We start from the raw sequence: 27702 nt of genomic DNA, 5'->3' as shown, positions 1-27702 counted from the left end.
TGAGTGCAAGAGTGGCTGAAGGGTGCTCCTTGGGCACCCATCAGGTGCAAGGGCAAGTGTTGGGTGCCTGTTAGGTGCCAGGGTTCCTCTTGGGTGCCCATTGGGTGCAAGGGTGGCTGTTGGGTGACTGTCAGGTGCCAACATTCCTCTCAGGTCCCCATTGGGTGCAAGGGTGGCTGTTGGGTGCCTGTTAGGTGCCAGGGTTCCCATTGGGCACCCATTGGGTGCAAGGGTGGCTGTTGGTTGCAAGGGTGCTCCTTGGGCATCCATCGGGTGCAAGGGCAAGTGTTGGGTGCCCATTAGGTGCCAGGGTACCTCTTGGGTGCCCATTGGGTGCTAGGGTGGCTGTTGGGTGACCATCGGGTGCCAGGGTTCCCATTGGGCACCCATTGGGTGCAAGGGTGGCTGTTGGGTACAAGGGTGCTCCTTGGGCAGCCATCGGGTGCAAGGGCAAGTGTTGGGTGCCTGTTAGGTGCCAGGGTTCCTCTTGGGTGCCCATTGGGTGCAAGGGTGGCTGTTGGGTGCCTGTTAGGTGCCAGGGTTTCCATTGGGCACCCATTGGGTGCAAGAGTGGCTGTTGGGTGCAAGGGTGCCCATTGGGTGCTCATTAGGTGCAAGGGTGGCTGCTGGGTGAGCGTCAGGTGCCAGGGTTCCTCTTGGGTGCCCATTGGGTGCAAGGGTGCCCACTGGGTGCCCATTAGGTGCCAGGATTCCCATTGGGCAGCCCTTGGGTGCAAGGGTGCCTTTTGGGTGCACATCATGTGCAAGGGTGCCTATGGGTTTGAGGTTGCCCATTGGGTGCCATTGGGTGTAGGGGTGCACAATGGGTTTGAGGGTGCCTGTTGGGTATCAGGGTGCCCATTGGGTGCTCAGTGGGTGCAAACTGAGTGTGAGGGTGCCCATTGGGTGTGAGGGTTCCCATGGACTGTCCATTGGGTGCCCATGGAGTGTTGGTGTGCCCATTAGATGCCAGCTGGGTGCAACGGTGCCCATTGGGTGCCCAACAGGTCTAACAGTGCCCATTGGGTGTTAGTGTGCCTATTGGGTGCCCATTGGGTGCCCATTGGGTGCCACGGTGCCAACTGGGTGCCCATCAGGTCTAACAGTACCCATTGAGTGCCCATTGGGTGCCCATGGAGTGTTGGTGTGCCCATTGGGTGCTGTTGAGTGCCCACAGGGTGTTGGGGTGCCCATGGGGTGCCCATTGGGTGCTGTTGAGTGCCCATGGGGTGTTGGGGTGCCCGTTGGGTGCCCATGGGGTGCTGGGGTGCCCATGGGGTGCCCATTGGGTGCCGTTGGGTGCCCATGGGGTGTTGGTGTGCCCATGGGGTGCCTGTTGGGTGCCCATGGGGTGTTGGGGTGCCCATGGGGTGCCCGTTGGGTGCTGTTGGGTGCCCATGGGGTGCCCGTTGGGTGCCCATGGGGTGTTGGGGTGCCCGTGGGGGGCCCGTTGGGTGCCGTTGGGTGCCCATGGGGTGTTGGGGTGCCCATGGGGTGCCCATTGGGTGCCGTTGGGTGCCCATGGGGTGTTGGGGTGCCCATGGGGTGCCCGTTGGGTGCTGTTGGGTGCCCATGGGGTGCCCGTTGGGTGCCCATGGGGTGTTGGGGTGCCCGTGGGGGGCCCGTTGGGTGCCGTTGGGTGCCCATGGGGTGTTGGGGTGCCCATGGGGTGCCCATTGGGTGCCGTTGGGTGCCCATGGGGTGTTGGGGTGCCCATGGGGTGCCCGTTGGGTGCTGTTGGGTGCCCATGGGGTGCCCGTTGGGTGCCCATGGGGTGTTGGGGTGCCCGTGGGGGGCCGGGCTGGCGTGGGGGTGGGCGCGGGGGGCTCCCTGCCCGCGGGTGCTAACCCTCCCTCTTCTCTCCCCCCCGCCCCCCCCCCCCCCCAGATTTCTGTTTTTTAATTTTCTCCATTAACCCGTGGGGGCCGGGGGGCTCCCCCCCCCCTCCATCTCCCCCCGGCCGGGCGAGCGCTGGGTGCTGCGGGCGCGGAGGGCACCCTGGCACCCGCCTTGCCCCCCATCACGCATCTGTCTGTCTTGTTTTTTATTCCCCCCCCCCCCCTTGTGCCCACCCCCTGCCCGTCTGTCCGTCTGTCCGTCCGTCCGTCCACCCGCCCCCCCCCCCCCCTCCAGGAGCGACGAGACCTCCATCTAACGGGGACCCCCGGCCCGTGTCACCGCGCCGGGGACACCGGGACGGGGGGGTGGCACCGGGATGGGGAGGGCCACCGAGATGGGGGGGGCCACCGAGATGGCGGGGGGGCCACCGAGATGGGGGGGCACAGAGCCACAGACACACACCCCCCCCCCATTGCACTTTGGATCCTGGCAGGGATTTGCCCCCCCACCCTGTTGGCACCCTGGGGGGGGACGTGGCATTGGGTGCCCCCCACCCTGCCCCCCCAGCATCACCCACAGCCCCCTGCCCGGTGGAGGGTTTTATTTAAAAAAGACATGAAAATACAAAAAAAAAAAAAAAAAAAAAAAGGCTATACCCCCCCTCCCCCCCCATGGTGCCACCCTCCCCCGGGGGGGGCTCGGGGGGGGGGGGGGGGGGAGTTGGGGGTGCAGGGATTTCTGCCCCCCCCCCCAATACTTTGCCCGCCCCAGGGGTGAGGCGCAGGCGGTGGCACCCAGGGGTGGGTGGCAGCCGGTGGGGGGGTGTTGGGGGGGGTGAGGGACCCTTGGGTGCTGGGGGGGTGGGGGGGGGTTTCCTACTGCTGCCGTGACCTTTTGTAATTAAAGCAAAATCCAACCTGCGCCTCTGCCTCCTCCCTGGGGGGCCCCAGTTCTGCCCCCACCCCCCCCCGTGCCTCAGTTTCCCCAGTTCCCCCCCCTTCCTCACCCATGCACCAGGACGGGGGGGTCCGGGCACCCCGAGCTCCTCAGGGTGGGTGGGGGGGTCACCTCGGGGTGCTGCTCACCGCCGTCTTCCGGGGGGGGCGGAGGCGGCTGGGGGGGGGCCCGGGTTTGCACCCCGAGCCAGCGGCCGGGGGGGGCCGCCCGCGCCGCCCCCGCACCTGCAAAGGGGAGAGCAGCCGTGGGGCCTGGGGAAACTGAGGCACGGGGGGGGGGGGCAACCCCCTGTGGGTGTGTGTGCCCCCCCAGCAGCACCCATCCTTACCTCTGGGCGCGGGTGCCCTCCCGCCCGGGGCTGCCCCCCCCGCCGGGGTCCGGCCGGGCGCCCGGGGGATGGCGCTGGGTGCCGGGGGGTGGCCGGAGGGGACGGGGATGGCGGCGGCCCTGGCGCGGGGCTGGCGGGCGGCAGGGGGGCAGGGGGCTGCGCCCCCCCTCGCCTTCGGCTGGCCTGGGGAGAGAGGGGGGCGTGGGGGCGCGGCGGGGGCACCCTGAGCCCCCCCAGCCCGCGGAGGGGCGTGGGGGCGGCTTTGGCACCCGCTGGGCCCCAGGGTGCTGGATCCCTGGTGGGGCTTGGCTCCCCTTCTCCTGCCCCGTGGCGTGGGTGCCCCATGGCGTGGGTGCCCCATGGTTTGGGTGCCCCATGGCACAAGTGCCCCATGGTTTGGGTGCCCCATGGCACGGGTGCCCCATGGCGTGGGTGCCCCATGGTTTGGGTGTCCCATGGCGTGGGTCCCCATGGTTTGGGTGCCCCATGGCACGAGTGCCCCATGGTTTGGGTGCCCCATGGTTTGGGTGCCCCGTGGCACGGGTGCCCCATGGCATGGGTGCCCCATGGTTTGGGTGCCCCATGATGTGGGCGCCCCATGGCACAAGTGCCCCATGGCGTGGGTGCCCCATGGCGTGGGTGCCCCATGGTTTGGGTGCCCCATGGCGTGGGTGCCCCTTGGCACAGGTGCCCCATGGCGTGGGTCCCCATGGTTTGGGTGCCCCATGGCGCGACAGCCCCCTGCCCAAGGAGCTGCCCAACGCCCGGGTTGTCCCCGGCCCCATCGCGGTCCCCGTCCCCGTGTCCCCCGCAGAGCCGGTACCTGCTGTCCCCACCCGCGGGGGCTCCGCCTTGCCCCGGCTCCCAGCCCCCTGCCCCTGGGGTGGGCAAGGCCGGGGGGCACCCGCCCGGCTGGGGGGGGCCACCCTGGCAGCGGGGGGTCCCTTCGGCGCCGCTGGCGGGTGGCAGCTGGGCGAGACCTGGAGGGGGGACAGGGACACCGCTCGCCGGCTGCCCGCCACCCGGCCGCGGTGGCCCTCTTGGGGACGTGAGGGTGGCACTCGGAGACCCCCACCCCAAGATGGGGTTGGGGGGGGGGCTTCAGCCCTGGCGTGGGAGCGCCGGGCCCCCCCAAGGTGTCACCTACCTTCCGGGTGCCGTTGGTGGCCGCGGTGACACCCCGGGGCTTGGCGGGGGTCCGGGTGACGGCGGCGGTGGCGGGGGACCCCCGCGACTCGACGGTGGGCAGCAGCGCCCGCACCGGGCTGTCCTTCACCACGAAGGTCTCGCGGCGGGGGCTGCGGGGGCTGCGGGGGGCACCCGAGGGGACCGGGGGTGGCAGGTGACATCGCTCCAGCTGCGCCGCCAGGCGCGTGGCCTCCCGCACCATCTCCTCCAGCCGGGCGCCGCGCAGGGGGCTCCAGCGCCCGCTGTCCCCCCCGGCCCCCGCCGGGTCCTCGTCCTCCTCATCTTCCTCCCGGCTGCGGGGTGAAGGCCAGCGTTAGCCACGTCCCGTGTCACCCCCGTGTCACCCACCGGCATGGCCAGGAGGTGGCATGTGTCCCCCCCCCGCCACCCAGGATGCCAGCCATGGGGTGGCGTGTCCCCCACGATACCAGGACCTTGGCCATGGGGTGGCATGTCCCCCATGTCCCCTGTAACCCCATCCGTGGGGTGGCATGTCCCCCATGTCCCCCAAAACCCCATCCGTGGGGTGGCACGACCCCCACGTCCCCTGTAACCCCATCCGTGGGGTGGCATGTCCCCCATGTCCCCCAAAACCTTGGCCATGGGGTGACAAGTCCCCCGTGATGCCAGGACCTTGGCCATGGGCTGGAATGTCCCCCGTGTCCCCCAGGACACAGGCCATGGGGTGGCACATCTCCTAGGCCCCCATCCACGGGGTGGCATGTCCCCATGTCCCCCAGGCCCCCATCCATGGGGTGGCATGTCCCCAGTGTCCCTGGCCATGGGGTGACATGTCCCTCAGGACCCCACAGATGGGGTGGCATGTCCCCCATGTCCCCCAGGCCCCCATCCATGGGGTGGCATGTCCCCCATGTCCTCCAGAACCCCATGGATGGGGTGACATGTCCCCAGTGTCCCTGGCCTTGGGGTGACACGTTCCCCAGGCCCACAGCCACGGGGTGGCATGTCCCCCATGTCCCCCAGGACCCTGTTCATGGGACATCATGTCCCCAGTGTCCCCGGCCATGGGGTGGCATGTCCCCCATGTCCCTCAGGACCCTGTTCATGGGGTGGCATGTCCCCAGTGTCCCCGGCCATGGGGTGGCATGTCCCTCATGTCCCCCAGGACCCTGTTCATGGGGTGGCATGTCCCCAGTGTCCCCGGCCATGGGGTGGCATGTCCCCCATGTCCCCCAGGACCCTGTTCATGGGGTGGCATGTCCCCAGTGTCCCCGGCCATGGGGTGGCATGTCCCCCATGACGCCGTTAAGGGGGCGGGATGTCCCCACGTCCCCACCTCACCTGTCGGAAGGGGACAGGAACCCGAAGTCGAAGCTCTCCTCGGTGACAAAGCGGACATCTGGGGGGGACACAGGGGGTGAGCCCCGGCCCCCCAGCACCGGGGGGGGACACACGGGGGGGACGCGGTGCTGGCACTGTCCCTACCTCGCTCCTCGGCCATCGCCTCCGCCTCGGCCCGCGGCACCGGCACAGGGGTGGCCTGGTGGCGAGGGGGGGGTGACCCACGGACCCCACCCGTGTCCCCGTCCCCCCCCGGTCCCGGACCCCCGGTGGGGCACCCGGATGGCACCGGCCAGCACCCAGGGACGGCACCCGCCGGTGCCAGGGACAATCGGGGCTTTGTGCCACCGGGGACGGCACCGCCGGCGCGGGCACGGTGCGGCCTGGGGGGGCCAAAGCAGGGGACCCCCAGCCGGGGAACCCCCAGCCCCGCACCCCAACCCCTGGGGGACCCCAGCCCCGCACCGGGGGTCCCAGCCCCGCACCCCAACCCCTGGGGGACCCCAGCCCCGCACCGGGGGTCCCAGCCCCACACCCCAACCCCTGGGGGACCCCAGCCCTGCACCAGGGGTCCCAGCCCCACACCCCAACCCCTGGGGGACCCCAGCCCCACATCCTGAGCCCGGGGGGGGTCCCAGCCCCCGGGGGGGGTCCCAGCCCCACATCCTGAGCCCAGGGGGGGTCCCAGCCCCGCACGAGGGGACCCCAGCCCCACAGTGGGGGGGTCCCATCCCCGCACCCTGATCCCCAGGGACCCCAGCCCCACACCCTGAGCCCGGGGGGGGGGGCACAATCCCACACCCCAACCCCTTGGGGACCCCACCCCACACCGGGGGGGAATCCCAGCCCCAAACCCCGATCCCAAGGGGTCCCAGCCCCACACCGGAGGGCCCCATCCCCACACTGGGGGGGTCCCATCCCCCCACCATGAGCCCTGGGGGGGGTCCCGGCCCCCATTGGGGGGATCCCAGCCCCACATCCCGAACCCTGGGGGGTCCCAGCCCCGCACCGAGGGGTCCCAGCCCCACATCCCAATACCGGGGGGCCCCAGTCCCACACCGGGGGCGGTCCCAGCCCCGCACCCCGATCCCGGGGGGGTCCCAGCCCCACACCGGGGGTCCCAGCCCCGCACCGGCGGACCCCAGCCCCACATCGAGGGGTCCCAGCCCCCCACCATGAGCCCTGGGGGGGTCCCAGCCCCCATTGGGGGGGTTCCAGCCCCACACCGAGGGGTCCCAGCCCCACACCCCGCTCCCGGGGGGTCCCAGCCCCGCACCGGAGGACCCCAGCCCCACACCGGGGGTCCCAGCCCCGCACCCCGATGCCGGGGGGTCCCAGTCCCACACCGGAGGACCCCAGCCCCACACTGGGGGGGGTCCCATCCCCACACCATGAGCCCTGGGGGGGTCCCGGCCCCACACCGGGGGATCCCAGCCCCCATTGGGGGATCCCAGCCCCACACCGGGGGATCCCAGCCCCACACCCCGCTCCCGGGGGGTCCCAGCCCCGCACCGGAGGACCCCAGCCCCACGCTGGGGGGGGTCCCATCCCCACACCATGAGCCCTGGGGGGGTCCCGGCCCCACACCGGGGGATCCCAGCCCCACACCGGGGGATCCCAGCCCCCACTAGGGGGGTCCCATCCCCGCACCGGGGGGTCCCGGCCCCACACCGGGGGGTCCCAGCCCCACACCGGGGGATCCCAGCCCCCGCTGGGGGGGTCCCAGCCCCGCACCCCGCTCCCGGGGGTCCCATCCCCCCCCCCGCTCTCCCCCGCTCCGCTCCCGCCCCCCCCCCTTCCCCGCTCACCGCCGCCCGCGCGCGCGGAGGGGGGCGTGTCCCGGCGGCGGGGGCGTGGCCCTCGTTCGAATTCCCCCTCCCCTGCGTCACAATAGCGTCGCGCCCGCCCGCCGCCCGGATTGGCCCGCCTCCCTCGCCTCCGCCCCGCCAACCGCGCCCTCCCATTGGTCCCCGCCGGAAAGGGGGCGGGACCGGCAGCGCGGCGCCCTTCCGCCCCGCCGGCAGCGGCAGCATGGCCGCCGTCCCGCCCGACTCCTGGCAGCCGCCCACCGTCTCCATGGAGACCACGTAAGGGGCGGGGCCGCTCCCACCGGGACCGGGACCGGGACCGGCAGCGGGCGGCCCCTCCCACCCCCCCGGCCCGCCCCGGGCCCCTTCTCCGGCACCGGGCAGCCCCCGGCAGCCCCCGCCGGTACCGGGCAGCCCCTGGGTGTCCCTTCCGCGGTACCGGACAGCCCCCGGTCCCCCCGCTCCGGTACCGGGCAGCCCCTCCCCCCCCCCCCCCGTACCCGGCAGCCTCTGGGTCGTTCCCACCCCCCGGTACCGGGAAACCTGCAATTGCCCCCCCCGCTACCGGACAGCCCCTGCCCCCCCCCGCCCCGGTACTGAGCAGCCCCTGAACCCCCCCCCCCCCGCTACCGGACAGCCCCTGCCCCCTGCCCCGGTACCGGAGAGCCCCTGGGTTCCCCCCCCCGGTATCGGGCAGCCCCCAATTCCCCCCCCCGGTACCGGACAACCCCTGCCCCCCCCCGCCCCGGTACCGGACAGCCCCTGGGTCGTCCCCCCCCCCCCGGTACCGGGCAGCCCCCAATTCCCCCCCCCCAGTACCGGACAACCCCTGCCCCCCCCCCCCCCCCGGTACCGGACAACCCCTAGGTGTCCCTACTGCCCCGGTACCAGGCAGCCCCGAATTCCCCCCCCCGGTACCGGACAGCCCCTGGGTCCCCCCCCCCCCGGTACCAGGCAGCCCCTGCCCCCCCCCCTCCCCCCCCCGGTACCGGGCAGCCCCCATTGCCCCCCTGCCCGCCCCGTGTCCCCCCCCGGTCGGTCTGAGCCCCCGTTGGGGGGGGGGGGCACCATGGGGTGACCCCCCCCCCGGTGCCGGTGCCGGTGCTGGTGTGGCGGCAGGATGGGCCCGCTGGTGCTGGAGCTGTACTGGAAACACGCCCCCCGCACCTGCAAGAACTTCGCCGAGCTCTGCCGTCGCGGCTACTACAACGGCACCAAATTTCACCGCGTCATCAAGGACTTCATGGTGCAGGGGGGGGACCCCACCGGCACCGGTAAGAGACCCCCCCCCTCCGCCGTCACCGTGGCCCCTCCCGTGCCGGGCGGGGGTCCCGGCTGAGCCCCCCTCTCCCCCTCCCCAGGCCGCGGCGGTGCCTCCATCTACGGCAAACAGTTCGAGGACGAGCTGCACCCCGAGCTGAAGTTCACCGGTGAGAGAAACCGTCACCAGGAGGTCAACAACCCATCCGTGGGGTGACATGGCCCCCAGGACCCCAGCCCTGGGGTGGCGTGACCCCCATGACACCAGAACCTTGGCCGTGGGGTGACAGGTCCCCCAAGACCCCATCCATGGGGTGGCATGTCCCCCATGTCCCCCAGGACCCCATCCATGGGGTGCCATGTCCTCCAAGACCCTGTCCATGGGGTGGCATGTCCCTCATGTCCCCCAAGACCCCATCCATGCAGTGGCATGACCCCCAAGATGCCATCCATGGGTTGGTGAGTCCCCCATGATGCCAGGACCTTGGCCATGGGGTGGCATCTCCCTCAAGACCCCAGCCATGGACTGCCATGTCCCCCATGACACCAGAAGCTTGGCCATGGGGTGGCATGTCCTCCAAGACCCTGTCCATGGGGTGGCATGTCCCCCATGATCCCAGGACCTTGGCCATGGGGTAGCGTGTCTCCCAAGACCCCATCCATGGGGTGCCATGTCCCCCACGATGCCAGAAGCTTGGCCATGGGTTGGCACGTCCCCCAAGACCCCATCCATGGGGTGGCATGTCCTCCATGTCCCCCAAGACCCCACCCATGGGTTGGTGAGTCCCCCATGACGCCAGGACCTTGGCCATGGGGTCACTTGTCTCACACACCCCCAAGACCCGATCCATGGGGTGCCATGTCCCCCATGACACCAGAAGCTTGGCCATGGAGTGGCATGTCCTCCAAGACTCTGTCCATGGGGTGGCATGTCCCCCAAGAACCTGTCCGTGGGGTGCCATGTCCTCCAAGACCCTGTCCATGGGGTGGCATGTCCCCCATGATCCCAGGACCTTGGCCATGGGGTAGCGTGTCCCCCAAGACCCCATCCATGGGGTGCCATGTCCCCCACGATGCCAGAAGCTTGGCCATGGGTTGGCACGTCCCCCAAGACCCCATCCATGGGGTGGCATGTCCTCCATGTCCCCCAAGACCCCATCCATGGGTTGGTGAGTCCCCCATGACGCCAGGACCATGGCCACGGGGTCACTTGTCTCACACACCCCCAAGACCCCACCCATGGGCTGGCATGTTCCCCAAGACCCTCTCCGTGGGGTGGCATGTCCCCCATGATGCCAGGAGCTTGGCCACGGGGTGCCACGTCCCCCATGTCCCCCAGGACCCCGTCCATGGGTTGGCATTTCCCCCAAGACCCCATCCACGTGGTGCCATATCTCCCACGATACCAGGTCAAACCCCCCCCCCCCCCCCCGCCTCCAAAACCCCCCAAAACACAGAACATTAACGCCGTCCGTCCATCCGTCTGTCCATCCCCAGGCGCCGGCATCCTGGCCATGGCCAACGCGGGGCCGGACACCAACGGCAGCCAGTTCTTCCTGACGCTGGGCCCGGCGCAGTGGCTGGACGGGAAGCACAGCATCTTCGGGAGGGTCTGCCAGGGCATGGGGGTGCTGGGCCGCCTGGCCATGGTGGAGACCAACGCCCAGGACCGGCCCCTCGACGATGTCAAGGTCATCAAGGCTTTTCCTTCGGGGTAGGGGGTGTCCGTCTGTCCGTCCCCTCCCCTCCATTTTGTAGCGCTCGGTTGGAATAAAAGAGGTGGGAAATGGTGGTGACCCCCCCCCCCTTCCTCGTAGTGGGGTTTTTTTTTGGAGGGGCTGTGATGGCCCCGTCGTGGTTGGGGACAGGGGACCGTGTCCCGTCCCCCCCCCCCCCCCCAAAAAAAGTGTCCTGGGACCCCCCATCATGGGCCAAGGGGGTGGGTGGGAGCAGGGGGGTGGTGCTGCCCCCCCCCAGCACTGGGGACCCCCAAACTGGCAGGCGGTGTCCCCGCGCACGGGGGTCCCAATGCCAGCACTGTGTGTGTGTCCCCCCCAGCACTTGGTGTCCCCGTGTCGTCGTCCCCCCCCCCCCGATGGCTTTCAGTGCCCCAGAGCCCTTTGCTGTTTCTGTAGGACCTACAATAACACCTGGGCTGCAGCAGGCCTGGGGGCTCCAGTCTGCCCAGTGCTCCCAGTACAGCCCTGCCCCAGCACCCCCTCGTCCCCATGGCCGAGGCACAGGGAGCACTGGGGGCTGGACTGGGAGGTCCCAGGGGAGGACCTGGGACAGTACTGGGAGCCCCTGAGTGATACTGGGGATGGTGTGGGGGTGGTACTGGGAGCTACTGGGAGGCACTGGGGGACCCCGGGTCTGGTGATGGGGGTGAGGGGGCACTGTGGGGGGGTTCTGGCTAAGGGAGGACTGGGGGGACTGGGAACTCTCCCCGGGGAGTGGGGTGGTACCCCGAGGGGTGCCGGGGTACGGGGGGGCACTGGGGGTACCGGGAGCCGCCGGGAGGTACCGGGGGGGTACCGGGGGCAGTACCGGAGGTCCGGGGGTGGTACCGGGGATCTGGGGGCGAGCCCGGGGGCGGGATCGGTGGGCTGGGGGCGATGGCGAGGATCCGGGGGCGAGCCCGGGGGCGATGGCGGGGGGCCGGGGGCGATGGCGGGGGGCCGGGGGCGGTGCGGGGGCGGTGCGGGGGCGGTCCCGGGGTCCCCGGGGGCGGGATCGTAGGAAACACCGGGGCAGCCCCTCGGTGCGGGGCCGGGAGCCCCGGGCGGTGCCGGGGGCGGTGCCGGGGCGGAGCCCGTCCCCATCCCCGATCCCGGTCCCCATCCCGGTCCCCATCCCGCTGCCGCGGCCGGTGCCGGTGCCGGGCAGCGGCGGAGCCCGGGGCATGGCGGGCCTGGGCGCCCCGGAGGCGGGCAGCGGCCCCGGCCCCGGCCCCGTCCCGGCCACCCGGGTGGAGCTGACGGTGTCCTGCAGGTACCGGGCACCGGGGGCGGCGGGGAGCGGGGGGCGCTGGCGTTGCAGGGCGCTGGGAGGCACTGGGAGGCACTGGGAGGCAGCGGGGAGCAGGGGGCAGTCGGTGTTGTAGGATACTGGGAGGCACTGGGAAGCACTGGGAGGCAGCGGGGAGCAGGGGGCAGTCGGTGTTGTAGGATACTGGGAGGCACTGGGAAGCACTGGGAGGCAGCGGGGAGCAGGGGGCAGTCGGTGTTGTAGGATACTGGGAGGCACTGGGAAGCACTGGGAGGCAGCGGGGAGCAGGGGGCAGTTGGCGTTGTAGGATACTGGGAGGCGCTGGGAAGCACTGGAAGGCAGCGGGGAGCAGGGTGCAGTCGGTGTTGTAGGATACTGGGAGGCACTGGGATGTACTGGGATGCACTGGGAGGCAGCGGGGAGCAGGGTGCAGTCGGTGTTGTAGGATACTGGGAGGCACTGGGGGAGCAGGAGGTAGTTGGCATTGTAGGATACTGGGAGAATGGGGAGCACTGGGAGGCACTGGGGGAGTAGGAGACGGTGGTTATGGATACTGGGAGGCACTGGGGGAGTGGGGGGCACTGGGGGGCACTGGGGGAGCAGGAGGCACTCGGGGGTGTAGGGTACTGGGAGGCACTGGGAGAGTGGGGGGAGCACGGGGGGTGTCAGGTACTGGGGCATGGGGGGCACTGAGTGGGGGGGGCACTGGGAGATACTGGGAGAGCCAGCAGTATTGCGGGTATAGGGTACTGGGAGGCACTGGGGGAGTGGGGGGCTCGGGGGGGGACACTGGGAACATGGGGACACTCAGGGGCATGGGGCACTGGGAGGCACTGGGAGCACTGGCAGAGGATGGGGGGGCACTGGGAAGCACTGGGAGAGCAGAGGGCGCTGGGGGGTTTGGGGTACTGGGAGAGCTGGGGGGAGTGGGGGGCTCTGGGGACGGGGGGTGCACAAAGGGGGGTAATTGGGGGGGTTCCGAGGGTCCCAGGCTGCCCCCCAGTGTCCCCCAGTGTCCCCCCGAGGTGGGATCCCCCCCGGTCCTGTTGTCCCCCCCTAATGTGGGTGCCAGCCCGGGATGGGGGGGGGGGCGCACATGGGTGCTGGGGGCTCTGCTGTGGGTGCTGGGGGACGAAACGGGGGGGGCCGGGGAGGGTGAACTGCCACCGACACCCCCGGCCCCCTCCGTACCCCCCTCTGCAAACTGGGGGTCAGGGTCAGGGGGCTGGGGGTCCCCTGGGTGCCCCCCGGCTGCAGCGGGTGCCCCCCCGGCCGCGCCGCCTGCGGCCGCTCCGACCTATTTTTCCTCCCACTCCATCGGAGACCGGAGAGTCCCGGCGGTGGGACACTGCTCCGAGCTGCGGCGGGGGGTGACGGGGCGCGGGGGGTCCCCTGCCGCGGCCCTGCACCCCGGCACCCGGCTGGGTACAGCCCGGCACATGGCCCTGCACCCCGGCACGCGGCCGGGCACCCCAACACCCGGCTGGGTACAGCCTGACACACAGCCACGCACCCCGGCACGCGGCCGGGCACCCCAACACCCGGCTGGGTACAGCCTGGCACACGGCCACGCACCCCGGCACGCGGCCGGGCACCCCAACACCCAGCTGGGTACAGCCTGGCACATGGCCACGCACCCCAACACCCGGCTGGGCACCCCAACACCCGGCTGGGTACAGCCTGGCACATGGCCACGCACCCCGGCACCCGGCTGGGCACCCCAACACCCGGCTGGGTACAGCCTGGCACACGGCCCTGCACCCCGGCACGCGGCCGGGCACCCCAACACCCGGCTGGGCACCCCAACACCCGGCTGGGTACAGCCTGACACACGGCCACGCACCCCGGCACCCAGCTGGGCACCCCAACACCCGGCTGGGTACAGCCTGACACACGGCCACGCACCCCGGCACCCGGCTGGGCACCCCAACACCCGGCTGGGTACAGCCTGACACACGGCCACGCACCCCGGCACCCAGCTGGGCACCCCAACACCCGGCTGGGTACACCCTGGCACACAGCCACGCACCCCGGCACGTGGCATGGAGCACACGGAGCCATGCACACCCTGACACACGGCTGTGCGCACCAACACACAGTTGTGCCCGCCCTGACACGCACCATGGAGCACACCCGGCCGCGCGCACCCCGACACGCGGCCGCGCGCACCCCGACACACGGTTGTGCACACCCTGGCACGCAGCCGTGCGCCCCAGCGCACCCAGCCATGTGCGCACACCCGCAGCCCGGCGTGCACAGCCGCGCTCGCACTCCCGCTCGCACTCACACTCGCACTCGCGCTCACACTCGCGCTCGCACTCCCGCTCCCTCTCACAGCCCCGTCTCCCCGCAGGCAGCTCCTGGACAAGGACACCTTCTCCAAGTCGGACCCGCGTGAGTAGGGGCCGGGGGGTGTCAGGGGGTGCTGGGGGGTGTCAGGGGGTGTCAGGGGGTGTCAGGGGGTGTCAGGGGGTGCTGGGGGGTGTCAGGGGGTGTCAGGGGGTGTCAGGGGGTGTCAGGGTGTCTGGGGGGTGTCAGGGGGCGTCAGGGGGTGTTGGGGAGTCTGGGGGGTGTCTGGGGGTGTTGGGGCCTGTTGGGGGGTGTCAGGGGCTCTCAGGGGGTGTCAGGGTGTCTGGGGGGTGTCAGGGGGTGTTGGGGAGTCCGGGGGGTGTCTGAGGGGTGCTGGGGCCTGTCAGGGGGTGTCTGGGGGGTGTTGGGGAGTCTGGGGGGTGTCAGGGGGTGCTGGGGGGTGTCAGGGGGTGTCAGGGTGTCTGGGGGGTGTCGGGGGGTGTCGGGGGGTGTCAGGGGGTGTCAGGGGGTGTCAGGGTGTCTGGGGGGTGTCAGGGGGTGTTGGGGAGTCCGGGGGGTGTCAGGGGGTGCTGGGGCCTGTCAGGGGGTGTCTGGGGGGTGTCTGGGGGGTGTTGGGGAGTCTGGGGGGTGTCAGGGGGTGTCAGGGTGTCTGGGGGGTGTTGGGGGGTGTCAGGGGGTGTCAGGGGGTGTCAGGGTGTCTGGGGGGTGTCAGGGGGTGTTGGGGAGTCCGGGGGGTGTCAGGGGGTGCTGGGGGGTGTCAGGGGGTGTCAGGGTGTCTGGGGGGTGTCAGGGGGTGTTGGGGAGTCCGGGGGGTGTCTGGGGGGTGCTGGGGCCTGTCAGGGGGTGCTGGGGGGTGTCAGGCGGTCCGGGGGGTGTCTGGGGGGTGCTGGGGCCTGTCAGGCGGTGTCTGGGGGGTGCTGGGGGGTGCTGGGGGGTGTCGGGGGGGTGCTGGGGCCTGTCAGGGGGTGCTGGGGGGTGTCAGGCGGTCCGGGGGGTGTCTTGGGGTGTCTGGGGGGTGTAGGGGCCTGTCAGGGGGGTGTCAGGGAGGTGTCAGGGGGTGCCGGGGAGTGTCGGGGTGTCAGGGGGTATTGGGGAGTCCGGGGGGTGTCTGGGGGGTGCTGGGGCCTGTCGGGGGGTGCTGGGGGGTGTCAGGGGGTGCCGGGGGGTGTCGGGGTGTCAGGGGGTGTTGGGGTGTCCGGGGGGTGTTGGGGGTGCCGGGCCCCCTGACCGCTGCCGCCTCTGCCCGCAGTCTGCGTGCTCTACACCCAGCGCCCCGGCAGCAAGCAGTGGCGGGAGGTGAGCGCCCGGACGGACAGACGGACGGACAGTCGGTGTGGCGGTGGTGACGGTGGCCAATCAGCCAATCAGCATGTTGGGGTGCCAGCCAGCCAGCCAATCGGCATGTTGGGGTGCTGGCCAATCAGTATGTAGGCATGCCAACCAGGTGGCCAATCAGCATTGTTGGGGTGTCAGCCCGCTGGCCAATCAGCACGTCAAGGTGATGGCCGGGTGGCCAACCAGCATGTCAGGGTGTTGGGGTGCTGACCAATCAGCACGTTGGGGTGCTGGCCCGGTGGCCAATCAGCATGTCCGATTCTGGCCAACTGCATGTTGGGGTACTGACCAATGAGCATGTTGGGGTGTTGGCCAACTGGCCAATTGGCATGTTGGGGTGCTGGTCAGCCAACCAATCAGCATGGTGGGGTGCAGGCAGCCAGCCAATCAGCACGCTGGGGAGCTGGGGAGCGTGTTGGGGTGCAGGCAGCCAGCCAATCAGCACGCTGGGGAGCTGGGGAGCGTGTTGGGGTGCAGGCAGCCAGCCAATCAGCCGTCAGCGTGCAGCCAGCTGGCCAATGGGTGCTGGCTGTCCCCGGGGAGGGGACACTCGGGGACGCCCCTCGGGGTGCCCCGGCCCCCCCGCTCCCTCCCGCCCCCCGCCGGCGCCCTGTAATTAACGGCTGTTAATTGAGGGGCTTCGGGCCTTAATGAGCAGGCGGGGGCGGGGCGGGACGCGGTGCCAGCCCCGCGCCGGATGACAAAGGGGCACCTGGTCCCGCCGTGCCTGGCCCGCGCGTTCCCTCCCGCCCCCCGCGTCACCGCGGGTCCCCACGTCCCCGGCCCCATGTCGCCGTGTCCCCCCGGTGTCCCTCCGTCCCCATCCCCGTGTCCCTATGTCCCCATGTCCCCCTGGTGTCCCTCCGTCCCCATCCCCGTGTCCCTATGTCCCCATGTCCCCCCGGTGTCCCTCCGTGCCCATCCTCATGTCCCGGTGTCCCCATATCCAGGTGTCCCTGTGTCCCTATGTCCCCACGTCCACCCGGTGCCCCTCCATCCCCATCCCCATGTCCGGGTGTCCCCATGTTGCCATGTCCCCCCGGTGTCCCTCCGTCCCCATCCCTGTGTCCTGGTGTCCCCATATCCAGGTGTCCCTGTGTCCCTCTGTCCCCATGTCCCCATGTCCCCCTGGTGTCCCTCCATCCCCATGTCCGGGTGTCCCCATGTCCCCATCCCGGTGTCCCTATGTCCCCATGCCTGGGTGTCCCTCCATCCCCATCCCGGTGTCCCTATGTCCCCATGTCTGTGTGTCCCCATGTCCGGGTGTCCCCATGTCCCCCTGGTGTCCCTCCATCCCCATCCCCATGCCCTGGTGTCCCTCTGTCCCCATGTCCCCATGTCCCCCTGGTGTCCCTCCATCCCCATGTCCGGGTGTCCCCATGTCCCCATCCCGGTGTCCCTATGTCCCCATGCCTGGGTTTCCCTCCATCCCCATCCCGGTGTCCCTATGTCCCCATGTCTGTGTGTCCCCATGTCCGGGTGTCCCCATGTCCCCCTGGTGTCCCTCCATCCCCATCCCCATCCCGGTGTCCCTCTGTCCCCATGTCTGTGTGTCCCCATGTCTGGATGTCCCCGTGTCCCCCCAGTGTCCCTATGTCCCCATGTCCTGATGTCCCCATGTCCCCCCAGTGTCCCTCCATCCCCATGTCTCGGTGTGCCTCTGTCCCCATGTCCAGATGTCCCCATGTCCCCCCAGTGTCCCTCCGTCCCCATCCCAGTGTCCCTATGTCCCCATGTCTGGGTGTCCCCAAGTCTGGGTGTCGCCATGTCCCCCAGGTGTCCCTCCATCCCCATGTCCCGGTGTCCCTAAGTTGCCATGTCCCCCTGGTGTCCCTCTGTCCCCATCCCCATGTCCCGGTGTCCTGGTGTCCCTATGTCCCCATGTCCAGGTGTCCCTCTGTCCCCGTGTCCCCATGTCCGGATGTCCCCACATCACCCCGGTGTCCCCATGTCCCCCAGTTTGGCCGGACCGAGGTCATCGACAACTCCCTGAACCCCGACTTTCTGCGCAAATTCGTCCTGGACTACTTCTTCGAGGAGAAGCAGAACCTCCGCTTCGACCTGTGAGTGTCCCCGCTGTCCCCAAGGCTGTCCCCCCCCCCCGCGCCCCGGCACAGCCCCCCCGCTGCGGGGCTGGGTGCGGTGGCCCAGCCCGTGCCTGGGGGTGCCAGGCGGGAGCTGGCGTCCGTCCCTGTCCCAGGCATGTCCTTGTCACCATCCAGTCCCTGTCACTGTCCCCCTCCCTGTTCTGTCCCCATTCCTGTGCCATCCCCATCCCATCCCATCCCATTCCTGTCCCTGTCCCCATCACTGTCCCCATCCCATCTCCATCCCATCCCTGTCTCCATCCTTGTCCCCATCCCTGTCCCTGTCCCCGTCCCTGTCCCTGTCCCCATCCATACCTATCCCTGTCCCCATCCCCAACCCATCCCCGTTTGTGTCCCATCCCTGTCCCCATCCCATCCTATCCCATCCCTGTCCCCATGCCTGTCCCCATCCCATCCCATCCCATCCCATCCCATCCCTGTCCCCATCCCTGTCCCTATCCCCATCCCCATCCCATCCCATCCCATCCCATCCCATCCTATCCCATCCCTGTCCCCATGCCTGTCCCCATCCCATCCCATCCCATCCCTGTCCCCATCCCTGTCCCCATCCCTATCCCCATCCCCATCCCTATCCCCATCCCCATCCCATCCCATCCCATCCCATCCCTGTCCCCATACCTGTCCCTGTCCCCATCCTGTCCCATCCCATCCCCATCCCTGTCCCTCCCCCGTCCCCAAGGCCACCCCGTCCCCGCTGCCTCAGCCACGTGTCCCCGCCTGTCCCCAGGTACGATGTGGACTCCAAAAGCCCCGACCTCTCCAAGCACGTAAGTGCGGGGACGCCACCGCTCCCCCCCGGCACCGCAGGGCTGGGGACGGGGACGGTGACAGACCCCGGTGACACCGCGGCTCCGGCAGGATTTCCTGGGCCAGGCCTTCTGCACCCTGGGCGAGATCGTGGGCTCGGCCGGCAGCCGCCTGGAGAAGCCCCTGACGTGAGCCCCCCGTGCCTCGGTTTCCCCCGGGGGGCCCTGCGCCGGGCTGGCTGCCCGGTGTCCCCACGTCCCCCTCACCCCGGTGCTGGCGGGGCGCCCGGGTCCTTATCCGGGTGTCCGGGATGGAGACCAGAGCCCGGTGCCGACAGCCCCGGCTCCGGGCTGCCCCGGCTCCCCGTGTCCCTTCCCCGGCCCCTGCCTCAGTTTCCCCATGGGGGGGGTCTGGCTTGGGGAGGGGGAGGGGGTCTGGCTTTGGGGGGGGGTGTCCCCTCTGTCACCCTTCGCTGTGTGTCCCGGCAGGATGGGGACGGTCACCACACACGGCCGGGGCAGGAGACCCACTCCGGCCATCTCCAATGGGTGAGTTTGGGGGTGCCGGGGGGTGGGGGGGGGACAGCGGGGTCCCCATGTCCCCCCCTCCCCGGCTCACGGCCCCTCCCAGCAGCGGCGTCCCCGAGAAGAAGTGCGGCACCATCATCCTCCTCGCTGAAGAGCTGGGCAACTGCCGGGTGAGCCGGGGAGCCGGGGGACAGGTTGGGGACACCCCAGTGCCATGTTGGGGGGCTGAGACAACCCCCCCCCCCCCGGCTGCACCCCCTGGGCCTTCCTCACTCCGGGGTGAGGAAGATGAGGGTCAGGGCTGACCCATCCCCATGGCGTGTCCCGTGGGTGTCAGCCCCCGCTCCCGCGCCGAGCAGCACCCACCCAGGACCCTGCGCCCCCCCATGTCGCCGGGGGTGCCGGGTGGGTGACCCCGTCCCCGTCCCCGCCGCAGGACGTGGCCACGCTGCAGTTCTGCGCCAACAAGCTGGACAAGAAGGATTTCTTCGGCAAATCCGACCCCTTCATGGTCTTCTACCGCAGCAACGAGGACGGGACGTGAGTGACACCCCCCCAAACCGCGGTGACACCCCCCCAAAATGTGGTGACACCCCCTCAAAACGCGGTGACAGCAGGGGGGGACACAGCCCTGGCCATGGGACACCTCCCATGTCCCCGTGGGGCTGGGGCTGGCTTTGGTGGGGGGTCTCCAAAAAATCACCGCTGGGGGGGGGGGGGGGGGGCGTTGCCATCAGGGGGTGACCCCCTTGTGTCCCCCCTCCTTGTCCCCCCCCCAGCTTCACCATCTGCCACAAGACGGAGGTGGTGCGCAACACACTGAACCCGGTCTGGCAGGCCTTCGCCATCCCCGTCCGCGCCCTCTGCAACGGCGACTACGACCGGTGAGCGCCGGGTCCTCCGGGGCAGGCGAGGGCGGCCGCTCTGCACCCTCTTCCCGCAGTCTCTGTGGTACCTACGCTAATACCCAAGCCCTGCAGCGTCCCAGCCCGCCCACGCTGCGTGCCTCAGTTTACCCATCTGGGCAATGGGCTTCATCGCCGTCACAGGGCAGGGGGGGGGGGGTGTCCCCCAAAACCGGAGTCACCGGCTGCGTGTCCTGGCGAACAAAGCTCCGCGGCGTCGCGCCGCTGGCTTGGCCCCATGTTGGACGTTGCTGTGGTAACGGCAGATAAAAATATCCCACCGAAAAAGCCTGAGGAGGAGGAGGAGGAGGAGGAGGAGGAAGCAGGAAAAGGCCCACGGAGGCGTCAAAACAAACCCACGGGGAGCGGGCACCGGGAGCGGCCCCGGGGACCCATCGCAGCCCCCGGGGTGGGGGTCCGGGGTTTTTGGGGGTGCCGGGAGGTGGCCCTGACCCCCCCTTGCCTCGCAGAGCTATCAAGGTGGAGGTGTACGACTGGGACCGCGACGGCAGGTGAGCTGGGGGGTGGCCCTGGGGACCCCCCCACCTCGCCCTGCGCCCCCGCTGACGGTGACCCCCCCCTCGCCCCGCAGCCACGACTTCATCGGGGAGTTCACCACCAGCTACCGGGAGCTGGCGCGGGGACAGAGCCAGTTCAACGTCTACGAGGTGAGGCCGCGGAGCGGGGCAGGGAGGGGGGGGCCCAGCAGCACCCATGGGTGATACAGTCCCCGTGCTGCACCCCTGGGCCCTACGGTCTCCAGGGTGCCTGTGCTGCGCCCCTGGGGCATTGCAGTCCCTTGGGTGCTTGTGCTGCACCCCTGGGTGTCACGGTCCCTGTGCTGCACCCCTGGGCGTTCCATACCCCAGGGTGCCCCTGCTGCACCCGTGGGTGTTACAGTCCCCGTGCTGCACCCCTGGGCATTACAGTCCCCAGGGTGTCTGTGCTGCACCCATGGGTGTCATGGTCCCTGTGCAGCATCTCTGGGTTTTATGGTCCTTGGCATCTCCATGCTGCACCCCTGGGCATTACGATCCCCAGGGTCCCCGTGCTGCACCCCTGGGTGTCACGGTCCCCGCCCTGCACCCCTGGGCATTTCAGTCCCCAGGGTGCCCAGGCTGCACCCCTGGGTGCCACGGCCCCCTGCACTGCACCCCTGGGCCTTACAATCCCCAGGGTCCCCATGCTGCACCCTGGGGTGTTACCATCCCCAGGGTTCCCGTGCTGCACCCCTGGGTGTCACGGTCCCCATCCTGCACCCCTGGGCATTTCAGTCCCCGGGGTGCCCATGCCGCACCCCTGGGTGCCACAGCCCCCTGTGCCGCGCCCCGGGGCGTTACGGTCCCCGCGGTGCCCCTCTGCACCCCGGGGTGCCGCGGCTCCCGTGGGGAGCAGCTCCCCTCCGCCCCCCCAGGTGGTGAACCCCAGGAAGAAGATGAAGAAGAAGAAGTACCTGAACTCGGGGACGGTGAGGACGGGGGGGGGACACGTGGGGAGGGGACACCGGGGGTGCAGCCGCTGTCCCCCGCTCAGCCCCTTGTCCCTGGCAGGTGACACTGCTGTCCTTCGCGGTGGAGTCCGACCACACCTTCCTGGACTACATCAGGGGCGGGTGAGCGCGGGGGGGGACACACGAGCCTCAGTTTCCCCATCCGTGTCCTGGGGGCTGGACCCGAGCCGGCGGGGACCGGGGCAGGGTGTCCCCAGCACCCACAGCTTGGGTGCAGGGGGGTGAAAGCTCAGCGCAGGGAGATTTGGGGGTGCTGGGAATTGGAGGGGGGTGGATGCACCCTTGGGTGCAAGCCGGTCTGCGGGCCGAGGGCTGCCCCCCCACCCCCCCCCATACCCACGGGTCGCATCCTGCATCGCCCACCCCAGGTCCCTAAAGCCGCTTTCACCCCTCCCAGGACCCAAATCAACTTCACGGTGGCCATCGACTTCACCGCGTCCAACGGTGAGCGCGGGGCCCGCGTCCCCCCCCCGCCCCGGCGTCATTTAACGGCGGGGGCTCGTTCAGTCGCTGGCGGGGGGGGGGTGCGGCGCGGCTGAGCCCCCCGCCCGCGCAGGGAACCCCTCGCAGTCCACCTCGCTGCACTACCTGAGCCCCTACCAGCTCAACGCCTACGCCATGGCCCTCAAAGCCGTGGGCGAGATCATCCAAGACTACGACAGCGATAAAATGTTCCCCGCCCTCGGCTTCGGCGCCAAGATCCCGCCGGACGGACGCGTGTCCCACGAGTTCCCGCTGGTGAGGGTCTGACCCAAAGCGGGGGGGGGGACACACGGGGTTGGGGACATGGCGGCATCGTCCTCGTCACCGGGGTTCCTCGTCCTGCAGAACGGTGACGCGGCCAACCCGGCGTGCAGCGGCATCGAGGGCGTGCTGGAGGCGTATCACCGCAGCCTGCGCAGCGTCCAGCTCTACGGCCCCACCAACTTCGCTCCCGTGGTCAACCACGTCGCCCGGTAAGGGGGTCCCAGCACCCCCCCGGGGGGGTCTGTGCCCACCCCGCTGTCACTCACGGGGTCCCCCCCAGCTCGGCGGCGGCGGTGCTGGATGGCTCCCAGTACTTCGTCCTGCTCATCATCACCGACGGCGTCATCTCAGACATGGCGCAGACCAAGGAGGCCATCGTCAACGTGAGTCCCGCGGGGCGGTGGGTGCCCCCGGAGCGGGTGCGGGGACCAGCGGGGGTCGGGGTGCTCCGAGCCGTCTGGGGTGCAACAGCCAGCTGGGTGCACGGGGTGCGGCGAGCTGTGCGGGTGCAATAACGGACTGGGGACCCCCGGGATGTCAGGGTGCCCCGATCAGCCGGGGTTTGGGGTGCCCCAGGGTGCAAGGACCAGCCGGGGTCGGGGTGCTCTGAGCCATCCAGGGTGCAACAGCCAGCTGGGTGCACGGGGCGCAGCGAGCTGTGCGGGTGCAACAACCAACCGGGTGCCCAGGGTGCCCCAAGATGGGTGCGGTAACCAGCCAGGGATGCGGGGAGCCCCGAGATGTCAGGGGGCAAGGACCGGCGGGGGCTTGGGGTACCCCAGGATGGGTGCAGTAACCCGCCGGGGATGCGGGGTGCCCTGAGATAGTGGGGTGCAATCATCTGCCAGGGACACAGGGTGCCCCAAACTGGGGTGCACCGACCGGCCAGACGCCCTGAGGTGCCCCACGCCGTCGGGGTGCCGGAGCAATGGGGGTGGCGGGTGCGATGGGTGGCCCGGCGGGGGGGTGGCGGGTGGCTCCGGCCGCCTCCGCACCAGGGGCCTGGAAAGGAAAAAAGCAACTTCGGTGCCGCGGCGGCTCTTCGAAGGCGCCAGCGGCACCTTGGCCCTCGCCAGCGCCGTGCCCTCGCCTTCCCACCCCGTCCCCCCGCCTCGCTCGGCCTGGCACCCGGGCGAGCTGGGAGCTGAATTCCTCCTCCTCCTCCTCCTCATCCCCCGAGCTCCCTTGCAGGGGCTCAGCCCCATCGCGGCTCCCCGGTACCCGGGGCGTCGGGAGGACTGGGGATGCTGGGGCGGGAGAGGGGCTGGCAGCGCCCGCGGTGCCGCCGGTGCCGGGCGTCCCTGGGATCAGCTCCCGGCCGGGGCAGGAGGGAGAACAGCGCTGGGAAGAGTTGTTTGCTGCCTGATTTAATATCCCCGCACTGCGGCTCTGCCGGGAGCTCAGGGCGCTCAGCCCCGGCAGCTGCCGCACCTCGCACCGGCCCCGGTGCCCGCGTGGCCCCCGGCACCGCCACGGCCGGGCTCGGGGCTGTGCCACCCCACGGCTGTGCCGGGCCGCGGGCAGGGCTGCGGGTGCCCTTTGGGGGTGGCTTTGGAGGCTGGTGCTGCCCCGGGAGCACCGCGCTCAGCCCGGGGAGCCCTTCACCGGCGGTCGTGGTGCCACCGGCACGGGATGCCCGTCACGGCCCCGGGGACTGGGTGCCCGTCACGGCCCCAGGCATGGGGCGCCCATCGTGGCGCTCGGGTGGCCACCATCGCCCCGGGGACAGGGTGCCCGTCACGGCCCCGGGCACAGGACACCCACCACGACCCCGAGGACGCAATGCCCATCCCAGGGTGCCCGTTGCAGCCCCGAGCGCGGGACGCCCGTCACGGCTCCGGGCGCCGGACGCCCATCGTGGCCCGAAGCGCGGGGTGCCCGTGCCCACCCCGAGCGCGGGCGTTGGCAGCGATGAGGCCAGAAATGGAGCAGACACCGCGCCGTGATGATCCGCGCTCCCACCGGCGGCAGCGGTGCGGGCAGCGGGCAGCGGGCAGGGCAGCGGGCAGGGGAGCGGGCAGCGGGCAGGGCAGCGGGCAGGGGAGCAGGCAGGGGAGCAGGCAGCAGCGATGCCGGGGTCCCCGAGGGGCACCGTGTGCGGCTCCCTGCCCCTCGCCCCGGGCAAAGGTGCTGCACCCCGGGACCTGATGGGTGCTGGGGGGGGATTAACACCAGGGGTGGGAGGGGGCTGCACCTCACGCCCCCCCCCCCCAGGACTGAGCTGCATTTGATGGCCACAACATTAAATTTGAAGCCTTTTTTTTTTTATTTTCTCTCCCTCCCCCGGCCGCTGCAGGCTGCCAAGCTCCCCATGTCCATCATCATCGTCGGGGTGGGCCAGGCCGAGTTTGACGGTAAGGCCGCGGTGTCCCCATCCCACCCCGTGTCCCCGGGGGGGGGACAGGGACCGGGGGGGGGGGGGGCCGCAGCCGCCTTTGGCCGCAGGGGAAATACGAGTTGAGTTTGACAGGGCTCAGCGGGATTCGCCGCAAGCCGGCGCGCGCGCGGTTATGAGCGGAGGCGTTCGCGAGGGCCGAAGGAGCCCCCGGGGGGTTTGGGGGGACACGGGCAGCCCCCCCCCCGGCAGCCGGCTGCTCTGCCAGCAGGCAGGCAGCGAAGCCAAATTAAAACTCCCCCGGTAATTGCCGCTGATGAATCAGCCCCGCTCCCCTGCCTGCACGCGCATGCCTGCGGCTGCCGGCGCTCGGGGGCGGCGGGGTTCGGGTTTGGGGGGGTTAAAGGGGTCCCACCCTGGGGGGGGTGGGGTGCTGACCCCCCCCCTTTGCCCCCCTCGCAGCCATGGTGGAGCTGGATGGTGACGACGTCCGCATCTCCTCCCGCGGCAAAGTGGCCGAGCGGGACATCGTGCAGGTACCCACCGCCCCCCCCGGGGACTGGGGACCCCCCCGGCCGGTGGGGCACGGCGGGGGCACCCCAAATCCCCCCCGGCGCTCCTGGGGTCCACTGACTGGTCCCAGCATGGAGGGATGATGAGATGGACTGGACAGTGGGGGGGGCACTGGGAAATGGGGGGGCACTGGGACATTGGGGGGGTCATGTACTGGGACGGGGGGGGCACTGGGACATGAAGGGGGGTGCACTGGGACATGGGGGGGCACTGGGCCATTTGGGGGGGCATTGGGACGGTGGGGATGTGCTGGGATATGGGGGGCTGCACTGGGAAGAGGGGGTGAACTGGGGCTTGGGATGTACCTGGATGTGGGGGTGCACTGGGATTTGGGGACACACTGGGACATCAGGGGTGGGGAGGGGGCACCGGGACGTGGGGCTGCAGGGGGTGGGACACAGCGGGACATGGGGACACAGCAGGACATGGGGACAAGATGGGACATGGGGACACCACAGCGGGACATGGGGACACAGCGGGACATGGGGACACCACAGCGGGACATGGGGACACAGTGGGACATGGGGACACCACGGCAGGACATGGGGACACCACAGCGGGACATGGGGACACAGCGGGACATGGGGACACCACAGCAGGACATGGGGACACCACAGTGGGACATGGGGACACAGCGGGACATGGGGACAAAATGGGACATGGGGACACCACAGCAGGACATGGGGACACAGTGGGACATGGGGACACCACAATGGGACATGGGGACACAGCGGGACATGGGGACAAAATGGGACATGGGGACACCACAGCGGGACATGGGGACACAGCGGGACATGGGGACACCACAGCAGGACATGGGGACACCACAATGGGACATGGGGACACAGTGGGACATGGGGACACCACAGCAGGACATGGGGACACAGCGGGACATGGGGACACAGTGGGACATGGGGACACAGTGGGACATGGGGACACCACAGCAGGACATGGGGACACAGCGGGACATGGGGACACAGTGGGACATGGGGACACCACAGCGGGACATGGGGACACAGCGGGACATGGGGACACAGTGGGACATGGGGACACCACAGCGGGACATGGGGACAAAATGGGACATGGGGACACCACAGCGGGACATGGGGACACAGCGGGACATGGGGACAAAATGGGACATGGGGACACCACAGCAGGACATGGGGACACAGCGGGACATGGGGACACCACAGCGGGACATGGGGACACCCCAGCGGGACATGGGGACACCACAGTGGGACATGGGGACACCACAGCAGGACATGGGGACACAGTGGGACATGGGGACACAGTGGGACATGGGGACACCACAGCGGGACATGGGGACAAAATGGGACATGGGGACACCACAGCAGGACATGGGGACACAGCGGGACATGGGGACACCACAGCGGGACATGGGGACACCCCAGCGGGACATGGGGACACAGCAGGACATGGGGACACCACAGCAGGACATGGGGACACCACAGCGGGACATGGGGACACAGTGGGACATGGGGACACCGCAGCGGGACATGGGGACACAGTGGGACATGGGGACACCACAGTAAGGCATAGGGACACCACAGCAGGACACGGGGACACAGCGGGACACAGGGACACCCCAGGGGGCCATGGGGACGCACCAGGCCGTGGGGACACACCGGGCCATGGGGACACACCGGGCCATGCCGGCCATGGGGGACCAGGCCCTGGGCCCCCCCCCAATCCCATTGTCCCCCCTCGTCCCCCCCAGTTCGTCCCCTTCCGTGACTACGTGGCCGGGCCGGGCAGCCCGGTGCTGAGCATGGCGCGCCTGGCCAAGGACGTCCTGGCCGAGATCCCCGACCAGTTCATCTCCTACATGAAGGCGCGCGGCATCAAACCCCAGCCGGGCCCCCCCAGCCCCGGCCCCCCCCCTGCCCCCCCAGCCCTGACGGCCGCCCCGCGTCCCCCCGCACCCTGCCAGGACCCCCCCACCCCCCAAAATCCCCTTTTCTGGGGGTCCCGGGGGGGTTTGGGGACGGCGGCGCCTTCGCTGGCGCTGGCCGAGCCTCCTTGGTGGCCCCCCCCCGCCATGTCCAGCCGCCCCCGCGTGGCTCGCCCCCATCCTGGCACCCCCCGGAGCGGTGCTGAGGGCCGTATCCTGCCCCCCAAAAAAGGGGCAGGGGGTCCTGAGCCCCCCCATACCTTAAGCACAGAGCTGGGGTGGGCAGGACCCCCCATCTGTGTGTCCCCCCCCAAGGCATGGGGACCCCTCCGGTGGCCCCGGTGACATTGGGTGCATCCCCATCCCGCCCCAGCCCCCCGGGGGGGGCCGCCCGCCCCCCGCCACCCCCACCCCTCCGGGGGTCCCGGGGGGGGGTGTGGGGGTGTGGGGGGGGTGTGTGTGTGTGTGTTCCCCCCCCTTTTCGACTTGCATGGACGCCCCCTTTGCCCCCCGCCCGCGCCGGGTTTGTATTCAGTTGCCTTAAATCGGAATAAATGAGAGTCTTTTTAACTAAAAAAAATAAGACCCGTGTCCCCCCCCCCGGCATCGCCCCTGCAAGGGGTGACCCCCCCATAATCCGTGTCCCCCCCCCCGACACAGACCAGGGCACACGGGGTCCGTTTCCGTTTTATTTCTAATAACCCAAATATTGCAAATATACAGAAAAATACCAGTACAAAGCTATGACACCTCCGGGTTTATTTACAGGGCTCTGCACTGGCCTCGCTGCCCCCCCCCGCCCCCAGCCGGGCCGGGGGGGCCCAGGGCTATGGCTTTGAGTTGGGGGGTCCCCCCCCCGCCCCCGTCCCCGTCCCCGGGGCCGCTGCAGCCCACGCGAGCGGTGCTGGGGCCGCGGCCCCCCCCCGTCCCTCGGGGTGCCGTGCTGGGGGGGGGGGACAATCTCACCCAATCGCTTGGGGGGGGGAGAGAGTGGAAGCCATGCGTCACGACAGCACGGCCATA

At 70.2% G+C, this 27702-nt stretch overlaps 4 protein-coding genes across 5 annotated transcripts in view; 3 read left to right on the top strand and 1 right to left on the bottom strand.

Moving 5' to 3' along the window:
- CELSR2 (cadherin EGF LAG seven-pass G-type receptor 2) overlaps positions 1-1915 on the top strand; it is a gene marked incomplete at both ends in the record, with an annotated part of 36464 nt that extends 34549 nt beyond the window's left edge. The window contains 1 exon segment of the mRNA XM_082330426.1: positions 1888-1915. Within this exon segment, the coding sequence (XP_082186552.1) occupies positions 1888-1915 (28 nt within the window).
- A 988-nt stretch (positions 1916-2903) lies between these two features.
- Positions 2904-5774, bottom strand: PSRC1 (proline and serine rich coiled-coil 1; the record flags this gene model as incomplete). Its single annotated transcript, XM_082330194.1, is given in 7 exon segments — positions 2904-2996; positions 2998-3020; positions 3125-3307; positions 3948-4104; positions 4272-4605; positions 5615-5672; positions 5759-5774. Coding segments are annotated over 7 exon segments (864 nt in total).
- Positions 5775-7600: 1826 nt separating this feature from the next.
- Positions 7601-10469, top strand: PPIL1 (peptidylprolyl isomerase like 1). 2 transcript variants are annotated; one of them, XM_082330057.1, is made up of 4 exons: positions 7601-7701; positions 8542-8696; positions 8784-8852; positions 10180-10469. In XM_082330057.1, exons 1-4 carry the CDS (start codon positions 7646-7648, stop codon positions 10398-10400), a joined length of 501 nt encoding a protein of 166 aa, XP_082186183.1. In that variant the 5' UTR covers positions 7601-7645; the 3' UTR covers positions 10401-10469. The 2 variants fall into 2 exon arrangements, with proteins under 2 accessions (XP_082186183.1, XP_082186184.1); XM_082330058.1 differs by lacking the exon at positions 8784-8852.
- Positions 10470-11584: 1115 nt separating this feature from the next.
- On the top strand, positions 11585-27237 carry CPNE5 (copine 5; the record flags this gene model as incomplete). The annotated part of the gene is made up of 22 exons (XM_082329932.1): positions 11585-11673; positions 14024-14064; positions 15230-15276; positions 17275-17378; positions 18151-18190; positions 18282-18358; positions 18659-18718; positions 18804-18867; positions 19134-19237; positions 19477-19581; positions 20073-20114; positions 20195-20270; positions 21017-21070; positions 21153-21214; positions 21510-21556; positions 21669-21850; positions 21941-22068; positions 22140-22242; positions 24156-24213; positions 24657-24730; positions 26506-26698; positions 27215-27237. The coding sequence occupies 22 exons, from the start codon at positions 11585-11587 to the stop codon at positions 27235-27237; spliced, it is 1773 nt and encodes a 590-aa protein (XP_082186058.1).
- Positions 27238-27702: the final 465 nt, after the last annotated feature.

This window comes from Platalea leucorodia, assembly GCF_965183815.1.
Source record: "Platalea leucorodia genome assembly, chromosome: 19".
NCBI classification, from domain to species: Eukaryota; Metazoa; Chordata; class Aves; order Pelecaniformes; family Threskiornithidae; genus Platalea; species Platalea leucorodia.
The sequence above is the reverse complement of the archived record's forward strand: the minus strand, read 5'-3'. Positions and strand labels throughout refer to the sequence as shown.